Below are 21,551 nucleotides of genomic sequence, written 5' to 3'. Positions count from 1 at the left end.
AAGCCACTGATGAAATAGGAAGTGGACTACCCCAGACTCAGGCCTGACTTACCGGGTGACTTCATGGGAAGACATACGAGTGACTTATTTTTGTGAGAGGGTCCGGTATTTGTGTTTGTAAGAAGACACATCCAGTCGGCCTGGCAGCCATTAGTGATCCACATCTTGCTTCCATTGATGATATAATCGTCCCCCTTCCTCACAGCCTTGGTCTTAATGCCTTAAGTAAAAAATTCCAAATTAGTATCAAAACATCACATTTAGTAATAGACATGATGTGTGACCCCACAAACGAGATCCCACTCTGTTTTCTTCCTTCCCTATGGGATTCCTGCGCTTTTGACAGTAAGGCTGGATTCACACGAGCATGTTCGGTCCGTAATGGACGGAACGTATTTCGGCCGCAAGTCCCGGACCGAACACACTGCAGGGAGCCGGGCTCCTAGCATCATACTTATGTACGACGCTAGGAGTCCCTGCCTCTCCGTGGAACTACAGTCCCGTACTGAAAACATGATTACAGTACAGGACAGTTGTCCGGCAGCACGGCAGGGACTCCTAGCGTCGTACATAACTATGATGCTAGGAGCCCGGCTCCCTGCAGTGTGTTCGGTCCGGGACTTGCGGCCGAAATACGTTCCGTCCATTACGGACTGAACATGCTCGTATGAATCCAGCCTAAGAATAGTGCAGTCTGCAGCGCTAATCTTGCCGCTAAAAACAGCAGAACACGGGCAAAATCTTGATAGATCCCATTAGGTCTATGGGACCCGATTTGTTGATATCCGTTTGAAGACAGATCTGTCATACCAGTCACAGCTACGCTAAGAATTGAAACCATGACGGTAATGTGAACAGAGTCTTAATTTTAAGGGCCCATTTACGCGGGCCAATAATCAGGCAAACGCTCGTTCATCAGCTGATCGTATAGTTTGTGCAGCAATAAATATTATCGTTGAGCAAACGCTCGTTCATCGGCTCATTGCATCGTTTCAAATGCCGAAACGGTTATCGCTGTCAGCAGCACATATCGCTGTGTAAACAAGGAGATTTGCTGCCGACATGATGGAAATGTATAGTTCTGCAGACTGCACTTTTGCTTCCGTAAAAAAAACGGAAACCTAGCGAACGGAGACAAACGGAAAGCAACTGAAACAAAAGAATTACCATTCAAATCAATGGTAATTCTAACGGAACCGCTGCTTTCCGTTTAATCTTTCGATCCTCTTTTCCTCTGACGGAAGAGAGGTAAACGTATACGAACGCTAGTGTGAACTGAGCCTAATGATATATACATGTAGACCTAGGCCTAAGTGGCATGTCTGAGCTCTGCACATCCTGTTCTTTTATTTTCTGTAGGTTTTGTGCGTCTCAGGCTTTGCTTGGGTCAGACTTTTATTTACAGATATGAATTCTTTATGATTTTTTTTTCCAATGTTACGCTTAGACGCAAATTTGCACGAAGCGTCCATGATTGTAAAGTGCTGGGTGGTGGTATTTGCACAATGTGCCGGGTGTCTACTTTCAGAAAATACAGTCTATGGGAATGGGGTATAATATTATTATTGTTATTTATTTATTTTTCTGTTTGTCAAAAGTGTGAAAATTGTCCTCGCAGCGAAACGGTTGAAATGGAAAAAAAAAAAGGTTATAAATATGGGGTCTTGGTACGAAGACATATATGAGGGAATATTTGAAATGCTGATCGCATTCTCTTCTCCTGTATATCCCCTTTTGGCAGCTAAATATTCCCAGCCCATACCACAGTATGACGTGCCTGTCTAGACAGTATTAATTGTAGGTCAAAGTTTAAACCTAGGTAACCACTGGGTTACTCATTCTTAATCTAGAAAGTTAATAGGGTACTCCGCTTTGGAGAATCCCCACTTGAAAGAAGGGTGCCTTTGCATTAACCTGATCACAAGGTGTCCCTCTGCTCGGACCCACAGCGATCAGGTGCGATCTGTGGGGAAATCTATCAGTAAGTGTTCTATTTCCCTGCAGCGCCACCACAGGAGAAATTAAGTATTACACAGTGTCCATTCATATCAACAGGTTGTCTGTGAAAGGCCTCATGCACGCGACCGTAAGGTTTTTTTCTGTCCGCAAATACGGACGCACATCCATAGCCGTCCGCAATTGCGGAAGCGCCCATAGAGTTCTATGGGTGAGTCCGTGACTTAGTTGCGGACAAGAATAGAACATGTTCTATATTTTGGTACCAAATTCGCAGACACCTGTTGTTTACCATTGCTTTTTTTTTAAATTCTGGACACCAGATATATCAGCTTCCTGGATGCCAGTCATTCATTAATACATTTTGAGAAATATTTAAGGAGTCCATAAAATTGCTGCCTTCAAAAAGTTTACATTATACTAAAGTTTTGACCAAAGTCTGACTTTGGTGCAATTCCCCTTCCCAGTCTGACTTCAATACCTACTTGCTACATCTGATCCTGCTCCAGCCTCACTGACTCCCAGACAGGCAACTAGATCTCCGGCTATAGTTGGTGCCAAGAACTGACGCTTCAATTCCTCGCTGCCAAACCTTGAAATAAGGAAACAAAAAAACCCAGCAGAATTATCAGAGCTTCTTCCTAATAGTTAGCTGCACCTGAAGTTAATACATTAAGTAGCAACAGGGCCGGCCTTAGGGGTGTGTGACTTGTGTGGTCGCAGCGGGCGCACAGCTCACTCTGCCAAAGGGGCGCCTCAGATATCTGGATATTTTGCCAATGTATCACACTGTTTTTTGGGTACCATACTGCATTGCACTTAGAATTAGGCACTGTATGCTATGGTTATTTGCACACAATACTGGGGGTGTCAACAGAAGGTACCGCACTCGGCACCATCTGGCTGTGCATATTAATAATTTTAATGTCAAGTTCTTTATTTAAAGGGAAATGCTTCCAAAAACACTGGTGAATTTGTTTTCATGAAAAAATTTCAAAAAACGGCGCTGATTTGGTAAAAGTCACACAGTGGCTTGATAAATATGGCGCCAATTTTTTTTAATGCATATATACCAAAAAGTTATTGTAAATACATGGTTAAACTGTCCCTAATGGGCTTTCTGCTACTTTTGCCATGTAGGTTTGCATCTCAATGGTTACAATGTAACAACTGCGACAAAAGCCAAAATACTTGCTACGTGCGAGTTACTTTTGCTGATTTTTTATTTTTTTTAAAAAAGGTCGAAAATAATGAGCTCCATATATTAGCAGCGCCCTCGGAGTTTCTTTTTTTTTTTTTTAAATCCAAAACGGGGAAAGAAGTAATTTTCACTTACTCCGCAGTGTCATTGATATTATGCAAATTGCATTGCAGATTTGACCTTTAAAATAAGTGAAGGGATGGATAACGTCTAAATTAGAGGATCGGACTTGTCAGCTCTTTTCCAGGGACCTACATTGCAGAGATAAAGATGATAGCGGATGTCGCTCCGTGTATCTTCTGTGAAGATCTTTAATTTATTTTCACATTTTGAAATTCTTTGTGGTTCGTGAATTAACTGGTTGTGTGGACAAAAGAGCAGAATTATTATCCGCTGTCGTCTCCAAGCCCATTAACACGCCTGAGATGCTCTCATGTCGCCCACAACAAAAGGCATGTTGGATCTTGTAATGAAAGCTCAGCAGCTTTAAAGGAAAAGTTTACAGAATATAAACTTCACAGGAGGGTGGTCATACATTGCTGGAGTGACGAGAGATAGATTTACTGCTATAAGAGGCATTTTAGACTACAATGTCAGACTGATATAGGGGGCACTCCATACTGCAATTATATGGGCGCTCCAGACTACACAGACAGACTGCCGTTATAGCGGGCACTCTAGACTGCTATTATAGGGGGAGCTCCAGACTACACAGACAGACTGCTGTTATAGGGGGCACTCTAGACTGCTATTATAGGGGAGGTCCAGACTACACAGCCAGACTGCTATTATAGGGGGAGCTCCAGACTACACAGACAGACTGCTGTTATAGGGGGCACTCTAGACTGCTATTATAGGGGAGGTCCAGACTACACAGCCAGACTGCTATTATAGGGGGAGCTCCAGACTACACAGACAGACTGCTATTATAGGGGAGGTCCAGACTACAAAGCCGGACTACTATTATAGGGGGAGCTCCAGACTACACAGACAGACTGCCGTTATAGGGGGAACTCTAGACTGCTATTATAGGGGAGGTCCAGACTACACAGCCAGACTGCTATTATAGGGGAGGTCCAGACTACACAGCCAGACTGCCGTTATAGGGGGCACTCTAGACTGCTATTATAGGGGAGGTCCAGACTACACAGCCAGACTGCTATTATAGGGGGAGTTCCAGACTACACAGACAGACTGCTATTATAGGGGGCACTCTAGACTGCTATTATAGGGGAGGTCCAGACTACACAGCCAGACTGCTATTATAGGGGAGTACTATACCTATGTGGAGAGCACCAAAGGAACAGCGCCAGCCAAACCCAAGTCCCAAAAATAAACCGTTAATAAGATAAATATCTTTTGTATACATATAAAATAATTGAGGGGACAAGCAAAAAGGGGGGCGGGACTTACAAGCCCTGAATGAACATGATGGTGTCGGTGGGGATACACACTAAATGAATTATAAACCTAGAAACGGAGTCCGACACACCAAGGTTATTGAAAAATAACAAGTTTTATTAGAACACATAACAAAACAAACATTTAAAAGTTAAAGATGATGGCCACAGTATGGAAAGGATGGCAGACAGTGATATATGCAATGTTATTGTAATGGCAGGAAGGAGGTGAAGGGAAAGTGAGCCCTAATCTACCCACCGCCCTGTCCCTGCCTACTTGCAACGACCCGCCCTAGGCGACGAGGTACAACTGGGCGGCGGTCCCTACGCTGGCTAAGTGCACTGGAAGACAAACGGGGAACACGCAAGGGAAGGGGCAGTAGCCACGGAACGCCACGAGGAAACGGGGCGGCGAACGAACAGTCAGGACCAGGACGAAGTGAGTACACCCGAGCGGGCACGGAGACAGAAGCAAGCCAGGGCAAGCAAAGCAGGTCAAGCAGAACTGCAGCAAGGCAGAAGCACGGCAGAAGCAGGCTGGAGCAAGCAGCAGTGGGGCCAGGAATCCAAAAGAATTACAAGCACTGAGGGAGAGCACAGGGCAGGTAATAAAGGGCAGGGGGCGGAGCTAACTCCGAGAGACCAGGCCGCGATAGGCTCTCCCACTCCTGAGCCTGCCACCCTGGTTGGTGGGAGATGGTGTCAGTCGAACAGGTCTGGCCTCAGGTGTGGATTGATTAATCCCAGGAGTATAGCTAGATGAAGTACCTGGCAGATCCCTAACAGTACTCCCCCTTTTATGAGGGGCCACCGGACCCTTACTAAGGGGACCCGGTTTAGTGGGGAAGAGGAGGTGGAACCTCCTGATCAATACCCCAGCGTGAACATCACGGGCAGGTACCCAAGTCCTCTCCTCCGGCCCGTATCCTTTCCAATGGACCAGGTACTGGAGGGAGCCCTGGACCATCCTACTGTCCATAATCTTGGCCACCTCGAATTCCACCCCCTCAGGGGTGAGAACGGGAACAGGAGGTATCCTCGAGGGGGACCAGGACGGGGAGCAGCGTTTAAGGAGGGAGGCATGGAAGACGTCATGTATGCGAAAGGATGGGGGGAGCTCCAGACGGAAGGATACAGGGTTGAGGACTTCAATGATCTTATAAGGTCCAATGAATCGGGGAGCAAACTTCCTGGACGGGACCTTAAGGCGCAAGTTCCTGGACGACAACCAGACCAAATCCCCGACGACAAACCGGGGGTTAGCAGAACGTCTACTATCCGCCTGAATCTTTTTTGCGCTCTGGGAAGCCTCTAGGTTCTTCTGAACCTGGGCCCAGACAGTGCACAGTTCCCGATGAACCTCCTCTACCTCCGGATTATTGGAACAACCAGGGGAGACGGAGGAGAACCTTGGGTTAAACCCGAAATTACAGAAAAACGGGGAGACCCCTGACGAGTTACTGACCCGGTTATTCAGGGAAAATTCAGCAAGGGGAAGGAATGAGACCCAATCGAATTGACAGTCCGAGATGAAACACCTTAAATATTGTTCCAGGGATTGGTTGGTCCTTTCCGTTTGGCCATTAGTTTCGGGATGGAAGGCGGAGGAGAAGGACAGATCAATCTCCAACTTTTTACAAAAAGCTCTCCAAAATAAGGAAACAAATTGTACCCCTCTGTCAGAAACGATATTGACTGGGGCCCCATGGAGACGCAGGATGTGTTTCACGAACAAAGAAGCTAACGTCTTGGCGTTAGGTAGCTTCTTAAGGGGCACAAAGTGGCACATCTTGCTGAAGCGGTCGACTACCACCCACACCACCGACTTGCCCTGAGATGGAGGCAAATCGGTGATAAAATCCATGGAGATATGGGTCCAAGGTCTCTGGGGAATGGGCAAGGAACGTAGTAGGCCCGCAGGTCGGGACCTAGGGGTTTTGGACCTAGCGCAAACCTCACAAGCGGCGACGTAAGCCCTAACATCTTTAGGCAACCCAGGCCACCAATAGTTTCTGGTAATGAGGTGTTTGGTGCCCAAGATGCCAGGATGACCAGATAGAGCGGAGTCATGGTTTTCCCTGAGTACCCTCAGCCGGTATTGCAGGGGAACAAACAGTTTGTCCCCAGGGACGTTCCCGGGAGCTGCACCCTGATCAGCCGCGATATCAGAAGCTAAATCAGAATCCGTGGCCGAGACGATTATACCAGGGGGTAAAATACAAGCGGGATCCTTCTCGGAAGGAGGATTGGCCATGAAACTACGTGACAGAGCGTCAGCCTTAATATTCTTGGACCCAGCCCTATAGGTAGCCAAGAAATTAAATCTTGTAAAGAATAGTGCCCACCGAGCTTGTCTAGGATTAAGCCTCCGGGCCGATTCTAGGAAAACCAGATTCTTGTGATCCGTAAGGACCGTTACCTGGTGTCTGGCCCCCTCCAGAAAGTGCCGCCACTCCTCAAACGCCCATTTAATGGCTAGAAGTTCGCGGTTGCCAATATCATAGTTACTCTCCGTGGGCGAAAACTTCCTAGAGAAGTAAGCACAGGGGCGGAGATGGGTGAGGGAGCTGGTACCCTGGGACAAGACGGCCCCCACTCCCACCTCGGAAGCGTCAACCTCCACAATAAATGGCTCCTCTTGGTTGGGCTGAATCAGCACGGGGGCCGAGATAAAGCACTTCTTGAGAGTCTCAAAGGCCTGGACGGCCTCAGGGGGCCAATGGAGGACATCGGCACCCTTGCGGGTGAGGTCCGTAAGAGGCTTAGCGACGACCGAGAAGTTGGCAATAAATCTCCTGTAATAGTTGGCGAACCCTAAAAAACACTGTAACGCCTTAAGGGAGGCAGGTTGGACCCATTCCGCCACAGCTTGAACCTTGGCAGGGTCCATGCGGAATTCATGAGGAGTGAGGATTTGCCCTAAAAATGGTATCTCCTGTACCCCAAAGACACATTTTTCAGTCTTAGCAAACAGATTATTCTCCCGAAGGACCTGGAGCACCTTCCTGACATGCTCCACGTGGGAGGACCAGTCCTTGGAAAACACCAGTATGTCATCAAGGTACACAACAAGAAATATCCCCAGGTAATCTCTCAGGATTTCATTAATAAAATTCTGGAAGACAGCAGGGGCATTACACAACCCAAAGGGCATGACCAGGTATTCGAAATGACCCTCGGGTGTGTTGAACGCAGTTTTCCACTCATCCCCCTCTTTGATGCGGATAAGGTTATATGCCCCCCGTAGATCGAACTTAGAAAACCACTGGGCTCCCTGAACCTGATTAAAAAGATCCGGAATCAAAGGAAGTGGGTACTGGTTCCTTACGGTGACCTTATTCAGGTTACGATAATCAATGCACGGCCTAAGACCACCATCCTTCTTCCCCACGAAGAAGAAGCCAGCACCTACAGGAGAAGTCGAGGGGCGAATGAAACCCTTGGCCAGGCATTCTTGGATATACACCCTCATCGCTTCACGTTCAGGACATGAAAGATTAAATATCCTACCCTTAGGAAGCTTGGCACCAGGCACCAAATCGATGGCGCAATCGTAATCTCTATGGGGGGGCAACACCTCAGAGGCCTCCTTGGAAAACACATCGGCGAAGTCCTGAACAAACTCAGGAAGCGTGTTTACCTCCTCCCGGGGAGAAATAGAGTTAACAGAAAGACATGACATAAGACATTCACTACCCCATTTGGTGAGATCCCCAGTATTCCAATCAAACGTGGGATTATGCAACTGCAACCAGGGAAGACCTAATACCAGATCAGACGATAATCCCTGCATCACCAGTACAGAGCACTGCTCCAAATGCATGGAGCCAACCAGGAGTTCAAAAACAGGGGTATGCTGAGTAAAATAACCATTAGCAAGGGGGGTTGAGTCGATTCCTACTACAGGGATAGGATAAGGTAAATCAATACAAGGCATCTTTAGAGACATAGCAAATTCCACAGACATGATATTAGCAGATGAGCCAGAATCCACGAAAGCACTGCCCGTGGCAGACCGGCCAGCAAACGAGACCTGAAAGGGAAGCAAAATTTTATTGCGTTTCACATTAACGGGAAATACCTGTGCGCCCAAGTGACCTCCCCGATGATCACTTAGGCGCGGAAGTTTTCCGGCTTCTTATTCTTGCGCCTGGGACAGGTGTTCAGTAGATGCTTGTCGTCCCCACAGTAGAAGCAGAGACCATTCATTCTGCGAAACTCCCTACGTTGTCGAGGGGACATGGAGGCCCCGAGTTGCATAGGTACCTCCGAGTCCTCCGTGGAGGGGCGAGGAGACGGGACCTCGGGGGGAATCGCAGAAAAGTCAGAGGGGAGCACACTGAAGCGTTCTAGCTGACGTTCCCTGAGACGTCGGTCAAGTCGTACTGCTAGGGCCATAACCTGGTCAAGGGAGTCAGGCGAGGGGTAGCTAACCAGCAGATCCTTCAGGGCGTCAGATAATCCTAACCTAAACTGGCACCTTAGGGCCGGATCGTTCCACTGAGAAGCTACGCACCACTTCCTAAAATCAGAACAGTATTCCTCAACCGGTCTCCTACCCTGACGTAAGGTCACCAGCTGACTCTCGGCTAAAGCAGTCCTGTCAGTCTCGTCGTAAATGAGTCCGAGGGCAGAGAAAAAACGATCAACAGAGGAAAGTTCAGGGGCGTCAGGAGCCAAGGAGAAGGCCCACTCTTGGGGCCCTTCCTGGAGTCGGGATATGATGATACCCACCCGCTGGTTCTCGGAACCTGAGGAGTGGGGCTTTAGGCGGAAATACAGTCTGCAACTCTCCCGGAAGGAGAGAAACGTCTTACGGTCCCCTGAAAACCGGTCAGGTAACTTGAGGTCGGGTTCTAGAGGTGAGGTGAGGGGTACTACTAAAGCAGCGTCACCCTGATTGACCCTTTGGGCCAGGGCCTGGACCTGTAGGGAGAGGCCCTGCATCTGCTGGGTCAGGGTCTCAAGGGGGTCCATGATAGCGTCAGCGTAGGAGAAAGGGTAGACTAGGTAAGGGCTTGTAATTATGTAATGGCAGGAAGGAGGTGAAGGGAAAGTGAGCCCTAATCTACCCACCGCCCTGTCCCTGCCTACTTGCAACGACCCGCCCTAGGCGACGAGGTACAACTGGGCGGCGGTCCCTACGCTGGCTAAGTGCACTGGAAGACAAACGGGGAACACGCAAGGGAAGGGGCAGTAGCCACGGAACGCCACGAGGAAACGGGGCGGCGAACGAACAGTCAGGACCAGGACGAAGTGAGTACACCCGAGCGGGCACGGAGACAGAAGCAAGCCAGGGCAAGCAAAGCAGGTCAAGCAGAACTGCAGCAAGGCAGAAGCACGGCAGAAGCAGGCTGGAGCAAGCAGCAGTGGGGCCAGGAATCCAAAAGAATTACAAGCACTGAGGGAGAGCACAGGGCAGGTAATAAAGGGCAGGGGGCGGAGCTAACTCCGAGAGACCAGGCCGCGATAGGCTCTCCCACTCCTGAGCCTGCCACCCTGGTTGGTGGGAGATGGTGTCAGTCGAACAGGTCTGGCCTCAGGTGTGGATTGATTAATCCCAGGAGTATACCTAGATGAAGTACCTGGCAGATCCCTAACAGTTATAGTTAAATGCATTAAATAACAAAGTGACAGAAGGAAAAAATGACAATTCCTAGTTCATGAATGATTAAATAAATGAGTAAGTAATGAGTAAATATATGTGAGTGTAGTCATAGTGCACAGAGTCCTGCATCCAGTATAGTGGGTAAAGACCACACCAAACGGTGCATGTTGGTCACAGCCAGATGCAGGAGTTTAAGTACAGCACCAATCCACTCACACACATATAGACATCAATAGATATATGCATGAAAGTAACAGCAAAACAAATCAATTGAAAGCTCAAAGATGAAGTAGGACGTCTTACCCATGTCACAATCAGCACTGTCTGGCATCAACCCCTTGTGGCCATCATCTTTAACTTTTAAATGTTTGTTTTGTTATGTGTTCTAATAAAACTTGTTATTTTTCAATAACCTTGGTGTGTCGGACTCCGTTTCTAGGTTTATAATGCTATTATAGGGGAGGTCCAGACCACACAGCCAGACTGCTATTATAGGGGGCACTCCATACTGCTATTATAGGAGGGGGGGGGGTCCGGACTACACAGCCAGACTGCTATTATAGGGGGCACTCCAGACCACACAGCCAGACTGCTATTATAGGGGGCACTCCATACTGCTATTATAGGAGGGGGGGGGGTCCGGACTACACAGCCAGACTGCTATTATAGGGGGCACTCCAGACTACACAGCCAGACTGCTATTATAGGTGGTGCTCCAGACTACACAGCCAGACTGCTCATATAGGTGGAGCTCCAGACTACACAGCCAGACTGCTGTTATAGGGGGCGGTCCAGACTACATAGCCAGACTGTTGTTATAGGGGGAGCTCCAGACTACAACGCTAGACTGCTATTATAGGGGAGGTCCAGACTACATAGCCAGACTGTTGTTATAGGGGGAGCTCCAGACTACAACGCTAGACTGCTATTATAGGGGGCACTCCAGAATACACAGCCAGATTGCTATTATAGGGGGCAATCCAGACTGCTGTTATAGGGGGAGCTCCAGCCTACACAGCCAGACTGATGTTATAGGGGGTGGTCAAGACTACACAGCCAGACTGATGTTATAGGGGGTGGTCAAGACTACACAGCCAGACTGCGGTTTTAGGGGGCAGTCCAGACTACATAGCCAGACTGTTGTTATAGGGGGAGGTCCAGACTACAACGCTAGACTGCTGTTATAGGGGGGAGATCTAGATTACACATCCAGACTGCTGTTATAGGGGGAGGTCCAGACTGCACAGCCAGAATGCTATTATAGGGGGAAGTCCAGATTACACAGCCAGACTGCTATCTACTATTATAGGGAGCACTCCAGACTGCTGTTATAGACGGGAGCTCCAGACTACACAGCCAGACTGCTGTTATAGGGGGCTCTCCAGACTACACAGGTCAGACAGCTATTATATGGGGAGCTCCACAATACACACACACAGACTGCTGTAATAGGGGGCGCTCCAGACTAAACAGCCAGACTGCTGTTATAGGGGGAGGTCCAGAATACACAGCAGATAGCTGTTAAAGTGTGGGGGGGGGGGGGGGTCCAGAATAGACAGCCAGACTGCTGTTATGGAGGGTGCTCTTGACTACACAACCAGACTGTTGTTATTGAGGCACTGCAGACTACACAGCCAGACCCTCATGTGCCTGTAGTGTGGTCCTCAGTCCCATGGGAAGGTAAATTCATATTACTTAGCTGGATAATTATCAGGCAGGAGCGTTCCTGTACACGGAGTGCTCTGCCATTTTGCAAGTACTTTAGATGTGAATGATGAAAAATCATGAGGTAACACAAAATAAGTATAACATTAAGTTACCCACTAAAATATAGGTTCTTATAGTGAATTGTTGTAAAATTGTTCAAGGTAAACAAGAACGGAGCAATCTAATGACTTCACTTCTTCTAATCTCTTCACTTCCATCATTAGTCAATTGGCTGTTTAGCCCGTCTTCGTATGTAATCATTGTTTTAAGTGGCCAGAGTTACCTGTGGTCAGTGGTATATTCGGGATGTGATACCTGTGCCGTGCAATCCTTATAATCTCGTGATTCGCGGACGATCATCTAGTATGTTCCTATAAAAGCCTCCTTGTTGCCGTATACCTCCCTTTTCCTCCTGGTTGTCCTGTGCCACCATGTTTTTTCCTTGATACCCTGTGATTCCCTACTTTCTCTTTGTTGCTATAAAAAAAAAAATTCCTCTTGCTAAACATAATAACCATTGATGACTAGAGATAGATGATATATTTAATGTGTCGCTCACCCACATTTTCACAGGTGGAGCTGGCAACACACTGAGAATAGAAGTCAGCACCAGCTGTAGCGTGGGCCGCTGACCCCTAATGCAACACACAAGTGATGCTGCAGCCATTGTGAAATAAGTTAAATGGACCCTGTGGCCCTGTGGGGCCTCCTCAAGCCGCATGGCTGTCATTTTGGCTGCTACATCAATAGTTCCACCAATGGCTCTTCTCCTTCCAGCGGTAACGTTTGTATCCCCCTTTTCATATCAATCATCAACCAAGTATTACTACAGTATATTTTTAGGTGCAAGTGAAAAAGATTGCCCCTCATGGTCCTTTGCCACACAGTTCTAAATGTTGGCTTCTTTTCATGGTGCCTTGTATGGGACTCATTACCCCTGTGGATCGAGGTAGGGTAGTGAATAATAATTTTATATTTTAGTAAATTTAACCATCTACTGCCAAGATACTTTTTAGTTCTAGGATGAGATAGCGGAGAAAGGTCTCCTTTAATGCAGACAAATGTCAATAAATTACCTTGCAAGAGCTGGTGTGGCCATGTCAGACTGAACTCCTATGGCCATGGGTATGCCGCCACAGTGAATATTCCCAAGTTCCTCTGCAATAGCAAGACTATAGGAGAAGTCCAATCCCATTCCGCCATATTCTAAGTAAAAATAAAACAAAAAAGTTGAAATCTTGACAGATATTTTTAGACTTTGATGTCCTATCTAATCATTACAATGGATATGGATATGTAGGCTACCTTGAAGGCTTCATAAAGGCCTAGTGTGTCCTAAACATTAACAATATTACTATGTCTCGAGCTAAATAAAGATCAAAGATGTTCAAGAAGTAGTAAGAAGAATAAAAAAGAATTCTAAAACGTTCCTCAAGATGTTTCTAGCGTCTTGGGGTTTTGTTAGGTAGGTTGGAGTCTCCAGCCAAGCTGTCATGGAGGGTTGCGGAGGGTCATCTTGTGGTTTGTATAGGTTACTTGTGGGTTATTGATTGGGCAAGTCAGAATTGCGGAGACAACAACAGTACAACTTTTCATCACCAGGTGACATTGACTGTTAACAAAAAAAGCAATGTGACTCCTTCAGTAATACGTTCCTTTGCAATAAGCACCTCCTTACAGTCCTGGTAATGGGTAGATGGACCTGGCAGTGCCACAGTAATGTATTTTTTTTTAATTTCTTGAATCCCATCTGCAAATCCTTTATTACATTGGTCTCTAATGTGTCAGATCATTGGAAGTAGAAAACGCATTTATGGTATTTTATTTTTATGAAAAACGAGGCATATGAAGCTTCAATAGGGCCCCATAGAGGTCTAAGGATATGTTCACACGCAGAGTTTTCAGGCGTATTTCGGGGAGTAAATGCCTCCAAATACGCTGGAAAAAACGGTAGCTAAACGCCTACAAACGCCTATTGAATTAAATGAGAAAAACTGAGTTTCGTTCAGACGCCGTGTAAAATGAAGGTGCATGTCACTTCTTGAGCCAATTTTTGGAGCGGTTTTTCATTGTGTCAATGGAAAAACAGCTTCAAAAACGCCTCAAAAAACGTTTTCGGCTACAAAAACGGCTGAAAATCAGAGGCTGTTATCCCTTAAAAACAGCTCCGGAATTTCCAGCCGTTTTTGATTTTGCGTGTGAATATAACCTTAGGGCGCCGTACTGCCGCTCCATACAACTTTAAAGTTGAAGGGAGTCTCAATACGCCCATGTGCATGACGCCTTTAGGTGCCCATGCCCTGGGATTGGCCGACGATCTAATGTTTTTTTCTTTTTTTAAACCGGGTTCTCAATGAACATGCAATGCGCTCCTTAGAAAGAGACATGACGGCTTCCAACCTCACTTAGGTCCCAAGGCACGCGGCTCTATGCGCCGCCCCCCCTCCTCTGGCGAGGGCCGGCTATGTCTGGCCCACCTGGGCTCCTCGGCACTTAAAATTAATGAGACCTCCCAAGTTTCTCTTGATGGCAGATGTCGGGGGGAAAGAAGGATTTCAACATGTCCAAGCCTTTGTTCCATATGAAGATAAGCCGCTGGCAGCCGCTTATTCCCTGCTCCCCAATGTGATAAACATGTATTTTCGGCAGAGCTGAGTGCATGTTTATGGGGGAGCCTGGTGTGTATGGCCACCGTTATACTCAATAAAATCCTCTTAAAAAAAAAAAATTCCACATTTCAAAATGAAATCCCCACTGTTGTGCCCAGGACCGCTGTGTTATTCATCGTAAATGATATTTCCTGTAGTTCTAATAACATACGTTGAGCTGATTTTCTCAACACTTTACGACGACATGATATTTCCTCCCCGCTCATAGTACGGAATAATTGCAATACACAAAAACAGAAGTTGCCTTGTGGGTGAAAGGAAAGAGAAGGGGTCATGACATTTTTGGAAAAAATCTAGTAAGCAAAAGCAGAGTGTGAGGAGAGAGGAGTCCCTTTTATTTCTAATCATCTGCTGGTAGATTGGGGTCGGGTCAGGTCGCTCCCGAGACGGCGTTTTTTCCTGCTGGAATCAGCAATGCACCCGCTGCCCTGAGCACTGGACGTGACTGAAGATGACAGATTCTGAAGGACATTTATTTAGCAATTTTTCATACAGCTGCGGAAAGATGAGACTTTGCGCTAAATTCCCGAGTGACATCCAGTTAAATATTCGTACGTATCAGGGAGTGTTTTAATTGAAATGGCTGACCTCGGAGCTAATGTGATTAACCCTTATAGGACAAGTTCTCACTCAGTTGTGTCATGTGTTGTGTGTTATGGTGCGGTTGTTTTTTTTCACCCAAAAACAGAATTGGACCCAAACAGGATGGAAGTATAAGGGCGGGTTCACACGTGGCGGAATTTCACTTAAATTCCGCTGCGGACACTCCGCAGCGTTAATCCGCAGCGGTGCCGTTTGTCCATTGACTTACACTTTAATTTAGCAGTGTTCGTTTAGACGAGGCGTAAAATTCCGCTGCGGAGCATAGGCTGCGGAGCGGAATTTGGTGTCCGCAGCATGCTCTGTCTGTTGCGGAGCAGTGGCGGACTCATGGCGGAATTTCTCCATTGACTTCAATGGAGAGTCAAAATTCCGCAATGAAGTCCGCAGATCTTATGTGTGCTGCGGAGCGTATTGTTTTTACTACCATGACATTTCTTCATTCTGGCTGGACCTATGTATTTCTAGGTCTACAGCCAGACTGAGGAAGTCAATGGGGCTCCCGTAATGACGGGAGCGTTGCTAGGAGACGTCTGTAAATAGTCACTGTCCAGGGTGCTGAAAGAGTTAAGCGATCGGCAGTAACTGTTTCTGCACCCGGGACAGTGACTACCGATCTCAATATACATGTATCTGAAAAAAACATATAAGTTCATACTTACCGAGAACTCCCTGCGTCTGTCTCCAGTCCGGCCTCCCAGGATGACGTTTCAGTCTAAGTGACGGCTGCAGCCAATCACAGGCCAAGCACAGGCTGCAGCGGTCACATGAACTGGTGCGTCATCCAGGGAGGTCGGGCTGGATGCCGAAAGAGGGACGCGTCACCAAGACAACGGCCGGTAAGTATGAAATTCTTTTACTTTCCCTAGGGAATGTGCTGTCCCTTCTCTCTATCCTGCACTGATAGGGAGAAGGGAAGCACTTTTCCCGCAGTCCGCAGCAGCTAGTCCGCATCAATTTTCTGCACATTTTGTGCAGATCCGCAGCAGAATCTGCAACGCAGATTCTGTGCGGCATTGATGCGGACATTAGCGGAGGAAATCCGCCACGTGTGGTCATGCCCTTACTCTTTCCTTGGTACTTCTTCTGCCAACTATTGGTACCAAACCCTTTGCTAAATGGGTGGTAGATATTTGAGCCCCCCCTATGGATAAATTATGGAATATATAGCAGTATAACTTATCCGCTACTCGGCTACTTCCTGGATCCACTTATGTTTTTAGTGTCTCCTACCAGCAGATGCGTCAAAAACGGACCACACACAAATAGTGTCCGTGTGCTGTCCATTTTTTTTTAAATGAAATTAGTGCACGCTGCCATTTTTTTTCACACAGACGGTCTGTGTGAAAAGAATGACATATGTACAGCCCCATTGATTATAATGTGTCCATGTGCAGTCTGTTGGGAACTTGGACGTGAAAAACGCTTGTATGAATAAGCCCTTAGACCAGACCCTGGTTCATGAATAGAACTACAGTAAATACTGACACACAAGAAGAACAGAAGGAGAGAACAGGAGGAGGTAATGTAATTGAATAGCAATACAGATTTATATGCTATTCAGGGTCTGTGGAAAGCTGGATGGACACGGTCATGGCTGCTGTTAGTGATTGCCAGACAGCTTCTGTTACTTATGTAGGAGAACAAGATACTTGGGAAACCATGAATACTTTTTTTTAGGTATTTTTTATTTGAGGGTGAAATTTGTTTTCTATTTTGGCCAGAAATATGACCGATAGACGATTTGTGTATGATGAGGACACGGCGTGATATACGACGCAATAAAATATTCCTCTGTATGAAAGCTTTTAGCGCTAGGAAAATACACTGTCGGAATATAATCATGGACCTTCCCCAAGATTGTGCCGGAGATAAAGCAGCTGCTCAGATGCCCGACATCGTCTTCCCTTGGCGTTTAATCCCACAGAAATGTATTTCAGAGCTTTTCTAACAGCTGCACAATAAACAATTCACAAACTTTGGATAAAAAACAAGATCATTTTTCAATCTCACATTTTGGGGGATCGGGAAAAGTGATTTTCAAATGTCATCGAGCCTAAACAAGCCCCAAAAGACAGCGGTTTAAAAACAATGTACCCCGTAAGGACGCGGCTAATTTTGACCTTAAGGACGCATTGAATTTTTCTCTTTTTGCCATAACTTTTTTTTTATATTACTACAGTATGTAAAAACTTTTGTTTTTTTGTGTTTTTTCTTTTTACAAATTATTTTATTTCATTTTTTCGAATGTTTTTTTTTTCCTCCTTTTCAATCTCTACTTTTCAATTAAATATTTTATTATAATGAATTGGAATATTTACGTATGTACGTAAAATGCACAGGTAGCGGTTAAGGCATACCTTAGTTCTTTGTGGGGCAACAGGGCTGTCCCTTGAAACGGTCAGCGCCAGTGATCGATACTGATCACCGCATCACAAGGGTAAAACGGCCGTGATCAGAGTGTTCTCCAGTTTTGGCCGTTGCCGTGGGGTGGCGGTTGTTAATCACAGCTACCCCCCGTGGATGATTGCCCGGGCACAGCCATCATGCCCATGTGTAGTGAACGTCTGTGCTGGAATAGGATATTTAACTTCCCATGGCTATACATTTACAATGCAGGGTAGAAAGGGTATGTAAACTTTTGCAACGAATCTATTTATATTACTCTTAAAATATCTAAAATAAAAAAAATTAGTACATTTTTGCTTGATAATAAATAAAAATACCATTTTGTGTCCACAGCTCTTAATCAAACCATCATGGTTATAAACTATAACCCCCCCCCCCCCAGTCATGTTACTCTCTTCTACTGTCTGTAGGTTAACAAGAGGATGGGGGCAGGGATACACGCTATTGACAAGAGGAATGGTAATGAAAGTTATCAATTTAGTCATAAATTTCCAGGAGGAATACCAGAGGAACAGCACAATGCAGAATTCTAAGAAAATGCTCCAGAATTGTTATTTCATGCGGAATACAAGTATTTAATAAAACAGACGTGTCAGGAGGGGCGGCAGCTCCTGTCCTGGTCACAGATCCTGGTCTCTTTAAGAAGCCAATAGAAACTGGATCAGGATGCCAGAAAAAAGGTCAGAAGAAGAAGAGTCACTGGCGGAAAGTAACGACACTCTGACAGCTAGAAACAGCGCGGCCTCCTGCAATGATCTACTGACATGGAAATTACTGCTCATTACCATCAATGTGAAAAATGACGAGTCACTACCACTGCTACCGCAGATCAGGAAAATATGTTCTATAAGGCACCAAAAAGTCAGATTTTTTTTGTAAATTACTTTTGCAATAAACATTAAAAATGTGAGATTACAATAATTATCTATCTAACTATCTATCCCATATCCATCCATCTATCTATCTATCTATCTATCTATCTATCTATCTATCTATCTATCTATCTATCTATCTATCTATCTATCTATCTATCTATCTCACATCTATCTATCTATCTATCTATCTCACATCTATCTATCTCACATCTATCTATCTATCTATCTATCTATCTATCTATCTATCTATCTATCTATCTATCTATCTATCTATCTATCTATCTATCTATCTATCTATCTATCTATCTATCTATCTATCTCACATCTATCTATCTATCTATCTATCTATCTATCTATCTATCTATCTATCTATCTATCTATCTATCTATCTATCTATCTATCTATCTATCTATCTATCTATCTATCTATATATCTATCTATCTATCTATCTATCTCATATCTATCTATCTATCTATCTATCTATCTATCTATCTATCTATCTATCTATCTATCTATCTATCTATCTATCTATCTATCTATCTATCTATCTATCTATCTATCTATCTCATATCTATCTATCTATCTATCTATCTATCTATCTATCTATCTATCTATCTATCTATCTATCTATCTATCTATCTATCTATCTATCTATCTCACATCTATCTATCTCATATCTATCTATCTATCTCATATCTATCTATCTATCTATCTATCTATCTATCTCACATCTATCCATCTATCTATCTATCTATCTATCTATCTATCTATCTATCTATCTATCTATCTATCTATCTATCTATCTATCTATCTATCTATCTATCTATCTCATATCTATCCATCTATCTCATATCTATCTATCTCATTTCTATCTATCTATCTATCTATCTCATATCTATCTATCTATCTATCTATCTATCTATCTATCTATCTATCTATCTATCTATCTATCTATCTATCTATCTATCTATCTATCTATCTATCTATCTATCTATCTATCTATCTATCTCATATCTATCCATCTATCTATCCATCTATCTCATATCAATTCAATTCAATTCAATTCAAAGAAGCTTTATTGGCAGGACCAAATACATATTAGCATTGCCAAAGCAAGTAAGAAGTAAGGGACTGAGGGCTTGGGGATAGGGACACATCTAGGGTCGGGGTTATACAAGTCCATGGCATATCATGTCTCTCTCAGTTTATGGCATGCAGTGACATATTGTGCCGCTGTGCCCACTGTGGTTTCCTCTTCACCCAGCAGGATGTAGAGTTTCTCTTCCTCTTCCATGGAGCTGAAGTCCGGTAAGAGATCAGAGAGTCTCCTGAAGTGAGTGTCCCTCACTGCTGAGTATTTGGAGCAGTGTAGCAGGAAGTGGGCCTCATCCTCCACGGCCTCCTGGTCGCACTGTTGGCACAGTCGGCTCTCCCTGGGCTTGTAGGTCTGTCTGTGGCGCCCGGATTCGATGAGCAGGTTGTGGGCGCTCAGTCTGTAGCGGCTCAGGATCTGTCTGTCTCTGGGGTTTGGCAGTTTCTCCAGATATGGCGCCAGTTTATATTCCCACTGTAGACTCCGGTATATTGTCAGTTTCTGGGATGTCTTTATGTCGTTCCTCCAGTCACTGATATATTCCTCTTGGCCTTTGTTTATTGTCTTCTTGATTTCGGCTTTTGTGAGGCCGCGCTGGGTGACATTTTCTTCAGGCCGGGTCAGGGTGAGATGTTCTGGGGGGCCTGGTTTACCTGGGACCCCTTGGTGTAACAGGGCTTTATGGTGATAGGAACTTTGCCTGCTGCTGTGTAGATGGGCCCAGAATGATAGCGCCCTCTTCTGGATTGTGAGGTGTAGTGGGAATCTGCCCAGTTCTGCCCGACAGGCACTATTTGAGGTGCTCCGATGGACTTGGAGAAGGTGTTTGCAGAATTCTAGGTGGAAGATTTCTGTTGGGCTGGAATCCCACCTTGACCAGTCTGGGTATGTGTCCGGACCCCAGACTTCACTGGCATACAGGAGGATTGGGGAGATGATGGAGTCAAAGATTTTCAGCCAGACCGTCACTGGTGGTTTGAGATGATAGAGTTTTCGTCTGATGGCATAGAAGGTTTTGCACGCCTTGTCTTTCAGAATCTCTATGGCTTGTTTAAAGCTTCCTGATTGGTTGATTTCTAGGCCCAGGTAAGTGTACCTGTCGGTCGCTGTGATTGTGGCGTTATTTAGTGTGAAGGTCGGGTGCCTGGGGGATTTTGAGTTTCTCTTCTGGAACACCATGATGTTGGTTTTCTTGGCATTGATGGGTAGTGCCCACGTGGAGCTGAATTTTTCTAGGATTTGCAGGTTGTCTTGGAGACCTTTCTCGGTTGGTGATAGTAACAGAAGGTCATCTGCATACAGCAGGAATTTCACCTGGGTGTCATGGAGGGCGAGACCTGGTGCTGAGGAGGATTCCAGAGCTGTGGCCAGTTCATTGATGTAGATGTTGAAGAGCGTTGGACTGAGGCTGCAGCCTTGTCTGACTCCTCGGCTCTGCTGGAAATCAGCCGTTCTTCTCCCGTTCACCTTCACGCTGCATCTGTTGTCTGTGTAGGAGCTTCTGATGACGTCATAGGTTTTACCTCCTATTCCGCTCTCCAGCAGTTTCAGGAATAGGCCCGGGTGCCACACTGAGTCAAAGGCCTTCTTAAAGTCCACAAAACAGGCGTAAATCTTCCCATGCTTTGTATTGTGGACGTGGCTCTTGATGAGGCTGCGCAGGGTGTAGATGTGGTCAGTGGTGCGGTGGTTTGGCATGAACCCAGCTTGGCTTTGGTGGAGGACATTGTGCTGGGAGAGGAAGCTGAGGATTCTCTTATTCAGGATGCTGCTGAACAGTTTCCCCAGGTTGCTGCTGACACATATCCCTCGGTAGTTGGCCGGGTCGTACCTGTCCCCACTCTTGTGGATTGGTGTTATAAGGCCTTGGTTCCAGATTTGCGGGAAGTAGCCGGCACTCAGCACTATATTAAATAGTTTGACTATTGCGGCCTGTATTTCTGGCGGGCTGTGTTTTATCATTTCTGGTGAGATTCTGTCTAGGCCGCTGGATTTTTTACACCTTATGTCTGAGGTTCTCTCTGTTACTTCTT

The 21,551-nt window shown here is 45.7% G+C and overlaps 1 protein-coding gene across 1 annotated transcript in view; it reads right to left on the bottom strand.

Moving 5' to 3' along the window:
* The window catches only part of LOC142652174 (putative acyl-CoA dehydrogenase 6), a 90,482-nt gene that overhangs the window by 25,671 nt on the left and 43,260 nt on the right, over positions 1–21,551 (bottom strand). The window contains exons 4-6 of the mRNA XM_075827723.1: positions 12,949–13,078; positions 2,442–2,548; positions 53–220 (exon numbers count right to left, since the gene is read on the bottom strand). Coding sequence (XP_075683838.1) covers positions 53–220; positions 2,442–2,548; positions 12,949–13,078 — 405 coding nt within the window. The remainder of the gene's footprint in view (positions 1–52; positions 221–2,441; positions 2,549–12,948; positions 13,079–21,551) is intronic.

This window comes from Rhinoderma darwinii, chromosome 5 (assembly GCF_050947455.1).
Source record: "Rhinoderma darwinii isolate aRhiDar2 chromosome 5, aRhiDar2.hap1, whole genome shotgun sequence".
NCBI classification, from domain to species: Eukaryota; Metazoa; Chordata; class Amphibia; order Anura; family Rhinodermatidae; genus Rhinoderma; species Rhinoderma darwinii.
Note: the sequence above shows the minus strand (reverse complement) of the source record. Positions and strands in the feature narration are given on the sequence as shown.